A 9,386-nucleotide genomic window follows, 5' to 3' on the forward strand; every position below is an offset into this window, starting at 1 on the left:
CTGGAGAGAGAGAGCCCAGGATAGGCTGACTTTAGACCAGGTTTAAATCATTTTCCCCTCAAACAGCCAGAAACCCTAAGTATGCTGAAGCATTCTGAACCAAACAGATAGGCGTCAGACTCAATGCAAAAGCAGGGCAACTGCAGGGTGTAGGGCATCTGGCACTGCATACATATGTGTGTTGTGGCTGTCAGTCAGGAGAGGGCCAAACCAAAACAATCCTGGCACGTTTGCACACAGGAGGACTCAGGGAGTGAACATCCTGTCTCTGTGGTGGAGTATTAAGATGACAGATCTCAAAGGAAGTCCTCAAGTCCTCGTGCATTGATGGTAATGAAGGCTAGGCTTGAGGGTGTGAACAATCATCTTCTGACAGCCTCTCTACAGGCTCTCAAGTCCCACCCTGTGGCATTATGGTGCCAATCAACTCTCTTGTAAACATGTCAGCTCTTTCACCAGATATACTGTGCATTTTGAAGTTTTACTATCATTTTTGGTTTTGTTTATTAACCAGAGCCCTGACCCTGTACCCATACATGTCAAAATGCCCTGTTTCCTCTCTACCATGTCCGCCTTTTCATTTTGTTCTGCTTTTGTTATCCGATGTTACATTCCCATACATTTTATCCCTGTGTTTTTTCTTTCTGCCTTTGTGTCTTGTAGTCTTGCATGATTTGCCATCAAAACCATAGATCCTCTGTTCTTTGCTTCTTGGTCAGATTTCGAGGCAACAGCAACAGCTCCTGCAGCAGCAGCACAAGATCAATGTCCTCCAACAGCAGATTCAGGTAGGCTGTTGGCCGATCTCAAGCCCTACATTAATTTTCCTCGCCCACTCAGTGTGCAATGGCAGTGACTAAAACTCTGTCAACTTCAGCAGACGGGTGGCATTTCCTCTGGGTAGGTTTTCTTGGTGTGTATCAGGTAGTGAAAGTAGTATTAACACATTGAATGTGTTATTTTGACACATTCACCAAGAAGACTCTCAACCTCATTCTCTACTGAGAATTTACATTTTTCTACGCTGAGAATGCAATTTGTTTCACTTTCCTCATTGTATTGGACAATGCTCCATTGGGATCTGTTTCCAAACATGGTATCACAAAGGAGTGAAACACCGCCATTGTTGAATTTTAAAACAGAATGTTTTTTGCGGCAAATTCTGGAATGAATGACACTTGCATCTTCACAAATGATTTTCCCTGGTGCTAATCATCAATGTGATGTTAAAGTTGCTCAACAAAATAATATAATTCTGACTGCATTTGTACCACCTATCTCCTCATCTTTTTGATAAATCTTCTCCTAAACACTCAAGGAAATAAGGTTTGCATGAGGCTCTGGGCTTCTTCTCTGCTCTTCAGTGGCTGACAGGCTGGTGTCTTTGTTTTAACAACAGCCTAATGCCTTTCATATGTGCACCTACTCCCCCAGCCCAGCAGCATATGCAGACACCACATCACTGGAGCCATGCCTAAGGCTCGACGCACGTCTGTGGTCTCCCCTCTCCCCATGCTTCCCCACATCCTTGCATGAGGGGGTATTGCAATTGTTACTCTGTGGCCAGAACTGAAAAGTACACAAGATAGAATGTAGCATTTTTTTTTGAAAGGTTGGTTGTTTGTTTTCCAGCATTGCCTTCTGGTAGCAGCCTTACTGTGGGGATATTCACTGCTTCATGTCTTGAAATAAAGCAGTTGTGTGCCATTTGGATTCAGTTTACTGGATAGTTGCCACGAACGCTTGATGGGATGACTGAAGAAGCCTAAATGGCTACAAAGATTTGGCAGGAGCTGGGACTTATGCAAGAGGAATCACGGATATTCAAAGTTTTGCAGGGTAGAATGAGGCTTGTAGAATTATAGACGCCATGAAAGTTTACAAACATTGAAGATATTCAATATTCAGTATTTAATAGCTCGTTACAGCCATTGTTCAGCGGCAGCCTGTGACCAAAAGGATTTTGGGGAGGTCGCCACAGGAAGCCAACGAGACTCTGCAGGCATGTTTGAGGCCACAGTCTGGGGTGTTCTCTGTAAGCCCCATAGAGATGACATCGCCTTCATGACTGACTGCATACAGAGTGCATTAACTTCTGTGTTAATACTACCATACCCACCCAGTGTGATGCTTCCTCAATAATAAGCCTGGATCACCAGTGACCTGAAAAACCTGCTGAACAGGAAGATGAGAGCTTTCAGGGATGGGGACAGAATTACTTAGGAGTGTACAGAGGGAGCTGAAAGAGAGACTGAGAGAGAGCAAAGAGGCATGTAGGCGAAAACTGGAGAGCAAGCTCCAGTAAAACAACGTGAGGGATGTGTGGTCAGGAATGCAGATAATCACCGGGTTCAAGGTGAAGGTGAATCAGCCTGAAGGAGGCCTGAACAGAGCCGACCAGTTGGATATGTTGTTCAACAGGTTCAGTACAGGACCCTCAGCTGCGTCCACCCCCATCCCCCACCTCCCCCAGCCACACGGACCCCACCTCCTCCAGCCACCCTCCCTGCCCCCACAGCTGCTTCCCTCTCACACCTCCTCTGTGTCTGCCCGTCCACAACCCCCACCATTGACTTCGCATAGCCCCATCAACACCTCCCCCCCTGTCAGGAAACACTGCGTCCCCTCTACCTCCTCCACCCGACTGTCTGTACCAGCAGCTAGGTGAAGAGACAGCAGGAGAGACTGCGCAGAACAAAGCTGCAGGTCTGGATGGTATTAGTCCCAGGGTCCTGAAGGCCTGTGCAGACCAGCTATGCAGGATTCCACAGCACCTCTTCAACCTTAGTCTGAGCCAGGAGAACGTGACATCCAGAGACATCCTGCCTTGTTCCAGTGCCAAAGAAGTCTTCTCCATCTGCCCTCAATGACTGTAGACTGGTTGCCTTAACATTCTACATCATGAAAGTCCTGGAGAGACTGGTTTTGGCCAATCTCAGACTTTAGGTGACAACCTCTCAAGACCCATTGCAGTTCACATAACGCCCGAGGTTAGAGTTGAGGATGACATCATCTACCTGCTTAAGCGAATCCACTGTCACCTGGACAAAGCTGACAGCACTGTGAGGATCATGTTCTTTGATTTCCCAAGTGCCTTTAACACAGGCAAGCCTTTAAGGCTGTGAGGGTAGCTCCAAAAGGTTAAGTTGGACCACCTCCACAACGTCCTGGACTATTGACTACCTGACAGATGACCGTTTGAGCCGACTGAAGTGATTTGTGTCTGAGCAGGTGGTTAGCAGCACAGGTGTTCCCATCTGCAGAAGTGTTTGTATGACTGCAGTTGTGGGGTGTGCCAGTGGGGGACAGGAGACTGAGTACAGGGAACTGGTGGAGCACTTTGTGGCTCAGTGTGGGAACAACCACCTCCTCTTAAATGTGGCCAAGACGAAGGAGATGGTTGTGGATTTTAGGAGGACCAGGACTAAGCTGAACACCATTTCCATCCTGGGAGAAGAGATGGAGGTGGTGAAGCGATACAGATACCTGACAACAGACTGGGCTAGAATGTAACACTGAGGCTGTCTACAGGAAGAGACATCTGTTGGGACAGCATCAGCATCAGAGCCAGTGTGACACTAAAAAAGCTGATAAAGACTGCTGGCTCTGTGCTGGGGACTGGAGCCCCTAGAGTTGGATGTTGAGAGAAGGATGTTGCACAAACTGCTCAACATAAAGGACCACACTTCACATCCCCTGCACAACCTACTAGTCAGACAGCAGAGTGTTTCTCAGTCTGAGGCTGTTTCAGCACTGTAATACGGGCCACTACAGGAAGTCATTCATGCCTACTGCAATAGCTTCAATATACAATATACAATATTCCCCTCTGTGCTGAGGAGAGGTGAGGCTTATCCCCTGAGTGGCAATGCAGAATTCTACATTTAATTTGCACAGTTCGAGCTGTATTTCAAATTCTATTTTTATTCTATTTATTTAATCTAATAGTATAGTAGTTTGTTTTTACATATATTTTTTATGTGTGTTTTGTGATTTATGTGAATTGCTGCTGCAACACCGCAATTTCCCTTTGGGGATCAATAAAGTAATCTATCTATCTATTTATCTATCTATCAGTCCACTGGCCTAATCTTAGGTGTTTATTCGGTTCATTGATTGGACATATATGTATTGATGTTCATTGATGACTCGTTCATTCATGTCTCAGTGTGCCAGGGATCCTAATCTAAGAGCTTTCAAATACTGCACTGTCCACAGGAGAGGAATTAGAACATTTCATACTTGGTGGAAACATTTAAAATATAAATGAATAGTGACCACAAGTGAGTCCATCCCTAGAACTTAATTGGACATTCACTGTGTTGTGCTCTGAAATGGAATCCTGTTCTACACATGGTGTGTCGTCCTTGTCCCCCTCCCGGCACACACTCACACACACATACATAGACAGACTAATATATCTATGCCAGACCCATTCATTTCCACAAATTAACCCCCCCCCCCCCCCCTCCCAAACATACAGTCATAGAAATAAAGAGAGGGGGCAGCTGCAAGTTAACGGTGTGTGTGAGGCCCATGTTTTCTTAGGCCTGGAAAGGCCGAGGCCCATTCATCCCTCTGAGCACTGGAAGAGGAGCCCCTGTGCAACTCCTACACCACCCCCCTTACACACACACACACACACACACACACACACACACACACACAAACACACACACACACACACACACATACACACACACACTGCTCCAGTATTCCCCTGAGAAGCAACAATGAATGGAGCCATTCTTACTTATTCTCCATTTTTCCACACAGAGAGCTGTGATGCTGCTCCTTCCCCTCTGTTCATTCTCCCCGTCGTGCTACCGTTGGAACATGCCACTGGAATGTTTCTTTGTGTCTGAACTAGGAACTTAACCTCAGCAAAAAAAAAGTTTAGTTAGTTTCTAAGACTTTCTCTACTGCTGAAAATAGCTTCACTCACAGACAGACATGACACTTCTTTTTTAAGCCTTTCAGTAAACTTCAAGATTATCAGCAATATAGCCTGGAGAACGTTAACTCTGCCCACCTTCAATTGGTCATGATCTGCTTTGAACTATAGTCTTTTATTTTTGTGGGCTGTAGTTTTTTTTGTTTTGTATCTCGTTATCTTTTAGTTGTAGTGTTCACATCCTCTGAGCGAATCCTCTGAAGAGCTGATAAACTGTATATTGTAGAGAGACAGAAATTGTGTACACCAATTAGCAGTGCTGTGTACACAAAGACAAAAATCCCTGGAGGACCAAGGGTTTGATAAACATTCAATATAAACCTGATAGCTTTAGATTTTAACCATTTAAATAACTCTTTCTGAGGCTAGGAGGCCTCCCTACTGTTTCCCTGGAGCTCAGGGACTCTTGCTTATGCTACCGACAACATATTTCATCTCATCATAGGCTAACAAACTTCATTTCCACTGCTTTTATCATTATTTCATATCTTTCCTACCAATTTAATGTTGTACCAAAAGGATTACTTAGGCTAATTAGTGCCACCAATCCCAATTGAGAAACCTTTTCCACATTTGGCTCATTGGTGGATAAGAAGTATGGTGTGTCTGTTAAAATATGAGGTTTTGTCTGATGCTCTGAATTGTACGCCACTACGATGCTGTTGTTATACACAACCTACATTAGCAAGGGACTGGTTGATGCCTCTTGAAGTAAATCAAGTGTCGTGAAGAAAAGGTCATGTTTTTAACCTCTTGAATGTCCATCTGTCTGTCCACAGGTCCAGGGTCACATGCCTCCTCTCATGATCCCCATCTTCCCTCACGACCAGCGCTCCCTGGCTGCAGCCGCCGCAGCTCAGCAGAGCTTCCTCTTCCCCCAAGGGCTGTCCTACAAGCCAGGTATTACTCACTCACTGCATACTCCATGCATCCTGCTCTTTCTTCTGTTTTTGTGATCTTGTGTATCCTACCCTCACTCAAGGTGTATTAGACATTAAGACATTAGTTCAGAAGTTTTATAATCAATCCGTCAGTGTGAACTTCTCCTGGAGAATGAGATATAATGTTAGGTAATAGGTTTGGCAATGGCCAATGTAAGCCCAGAGCAGTAAAGGCTTGCTGAGGCAGTGCCCCTCTCAGAGTAAGACGGGGTAAAAGTTGAGGCACCACCTGCTCCTCTTCCATGTTACATTCCTTTCCTGCGGATAGGAAATGCCTCTGAGACAATGTGCTAATGATGAGGTTTAGTGCTGGTATGCTAAGACTTTTAGAACAAATGGTTTTTCACAAGGAAGGATTGACTGGAGTGAATGCGTTTGTGTGTATTTGTGTGAGGATATGAGGGGGTTCTGATTCATTCTTCTATGACTGAGTTAATACTGCTCAATCATACTGACATTTTTGTTGCAAATTACAGAGGCCAGGAGGGTACCAGAGATATTGTTTTATTTCTGTCATAGCTATCAGAATTTTAAATATTGCGTTTTGTTTTTTAAAATAATTATTGTTTATAGGGCCTTAAAATGCAGGACTTACAAATCAAACTTTTTAGAAGTGTGGATTCCCCTGTTTTCAGGACTACAACGAATGTCACAATTTCTCCCTCTTTTCTGCACAACATGTGCCACTGAACATGACTGACTGACAGAAACAGGTTTGAGCCGTACAAGAATAGGCTGATGGGAATTATGAGGGGATGGATTGTTGCCTGCACAGTATTTCATTATGTGGCTCTCTCTCTCCTGACAGGTGATAACTACCCCATGCAGTTCATTCCATCCACCATGGCAGCTGCTGCTGCGTCAGGCCTGAGCCCATTACAGCTGCAGGTATGCACCCCTGACATCTCACAGCTAATGCTAACAAGGTCAATCAGCAAGCTCATCACAACAAGCTAACAAGCAACAAACAACAAGATTGACTTCTACTTCATTTCTGTATCTTACTATTTTAGAGTTGACACAAAAGTTTTTCTATTTTATTGACATTATAATGAATACCATTTTAAAGTCCTAGTGGAAATTCTCGAAATCTATGTACATGAGATATGTTATAAAACATTATTTTAATATAATTCTATAATAATTTAATTATAATTGTGAATAGTGTTTCTCTTCAAAGCTAACTCAGTTGGCCCTAATTTCATTGATGGGCAACAAGCAAAGCAACTAGCAATGGGCGAAGTCTGTCGTGCATGAACTAAAGCTATTGTGTGATGTGTGGGAGCATTGCACTAACCCACTCATGTTTGCGCTTGATATCTTGCTCATGGTATTAAATTAGCTAAATGACTTTGCCAAGTTATTAAATTAGCTTTAGTACTTTAGTTTATGTCTTTAGCATATTTAGAACATTTAGAACCAGATAGACATAATGTTGAGCCTGGGGGGGGGAATGGAACTGCCAATTTAGTGATCAGGAAATAGATATACATGCTAATAAGGTATCATCAAACACCTTAGTCTATCATTCTACACCATTTAAAAAAAATACTCAAACTATTTGTGCAACTTTAACAAACAAATTAATTTGTGTAGCAAGCATCTACACGTAGGGAAGTGGATGAAGTGAAAAAGCGATGACAAGACATAAAAACGCAAACAAAAAAATGAAGGTTGCTTTAGTACAAATGGGCAAAATGGCAGCTCAGAATATTGATTCCATTGTTTCTGGGAGTTTTTCCTATTCATGCATCTGACTGGCAATCTGGATTATACCTGCAGGCATGTGCTGTCCCCTGCAGTCTTCATAAATACAACAGAAGACATATTCATGTTGCTCCTTGCACACCTCCGATCGTTCTGCCCAAAACTCCCACTTTTCCCACGACCCCTCCATGAAGGCATATGCATAGGTCAGAGGAATGCAACTTGTCGTGCTGCACTCCTGTAGCGGGCAGAATGCGGTTTGAACCGTCTGTTTGTACATACCATGCCATGTTTTAAGATTGCAACAGAATTACGCCTAAAACAGGCGCTAACGTGTTAGTACATTTGCAGCTGGGAGTGGATGTGACGGTTAGCAATTTATCTTGCTTAAGTGTGTTTAGTGTTATTGTAGGAATTACACATTGTTCACTGCAATATGCTCATAAGCTTTATGAACAAAAGGCTGCAGTTCCGTGCTTGAATGGTTAACTGAGTTGTCTTTTCTGCCTAATCATATTCTGGACTCACGTTCACCTGTCGGGTCTTGCACTAGAGGTATGAACAGCCAAGCCCCATGTCAGGAGCGCCCCTGCCTCTCACGGCTGAAGCCCCACAGGGTGTTAAACAAAGGACAGTGCTGCTGTAAATCTATCGAGTGTGTCACCATAGCTCTAGGGCCATAATTTCCTTGACGGACAGCTGGCAACGAGCAAAACGATGAGCATTATTTTTATACAATAACCAAGATCCTAAGAGCAAACATGGCAGGGTCAATGCAGTGCTCCCACACACCACACGATAGCTTTAGTTGCTTGTTGCTCGTTGCTTTGCTCATTGCCAGTCAATGAAATTAGGGCCCCTAGTGTGTCAAATTGCACTGCACTGATTTTTTAAAGAGATACAAAGAGATACAAAGAGATACAGAGAGAGAGAGAGAAGTATGCAATATGACTATCCCATTCTTCAGTATTAGTTTGTGCACCTTCTCATTCATAGTTTCCAAAGATACTATGTGTTGAACTTCACAGTTGCTGTGACTTCACAATAAAGATTGATATGATAGTCAGAGGACTGCATGCATTGTCCCGTTTTGTAAAGTGGAGTGGAGTGGAGTGGAGTGGAGTGGAGTGGAGTGGAGTGGAGTGTATATGCCCTGACTGAAAGAGTAGTCAAGAATGGACCTTAAGGGACGCGGCAACATAAACATGTGCACCTGAAAGGCAGGATGAGTCTCTTCATGTGGCTGAAAGAGAAACCGTTTATGAATGTCGGAATGCATCTGTGTACAGGTTGCATATCAAAGGCCGCCTGTTCAACACACTCCACATCTTAAGTACTGGCACAGGAAGTAGCCAGTGGCGGAAAAACTGGCTTTTAGATACCCATCAGAGCAGACTTAAAGCAGTCTGCTGTTTGTCCAAGAACATTCCATCCGTGTAGACACACAAACATATAAACAGGAAAAAACACTGCACACACACATAAATTAAGTCTAGCCATGTCGATGGTAGTATGGAGGATGGGGATTGGTTCTAAACAAGGGGGTGTGATTGTGAACTGATAATCAATCTGCCTCACATTCTTGGCTATAAAGCCAAAAAGGGCTGCATCAGACTGTTTCCCAGATCTTCACATGAATCAAGCCACAGGGCGTAGCTGTGGGACACCAAAAATCCCCCTAGAGTCCTATTGGGTCCCCTCTTCAAACTTAACCCTCTAGGGCGCCCAATATTGGTACTGGTGTGGGTCACCGCAGCCTTTATCAGCAGATCAATATAGTGGTA

The 9,386-nt window shown here is 43.9% G+C and overlaps 1 protein-coding gene across 5 annotated transcripts in view; it reads left to right on the plus strand.

Moving 5' to 3' along the window:
• The window catches only part of LOC105911293 (transcription factor Sox-6-like), a 68,407-nt gene that overhangs the window by 40,505 nt on the left and 18,516 nt on the right, over nt 1-9,386 (plus strand). For all 5 annotated transcript variants that reach the window (XM_031564295.2, XM_012840085.2, XM_012840086.2 and 2 more), the window contains 3 exons: nt 720-788; nt 5,734-5,854; nt 6,704-6,783. In XM_031564295.2, coding sequence (XP_031420155.1) covers nt 720-788; nt 5,734-5,854; nt 6,704-6,783 — 270 coding nt within the window. The remainder of the gene's footprint in view (nt 1-719; nt 789-5,733; nt 5,855-6,703; nt 6,784-9,386) is intronic.

The sequence above is a fragment of the Clupea harengus genome, chromosome 3 (genome assembly GCF_900700415.2).
Source record: "Clupea harengus chromosome 3, Ch_v2.0.2, whole genome shotgun sequence".
In the NCBI taxonomy this organism is placed as follows: Eukaryota; Metazoa; Chordata; class Actinopteri; order Clupeiformes; family Clupeidae; genus Clupea; species Clupea harengus.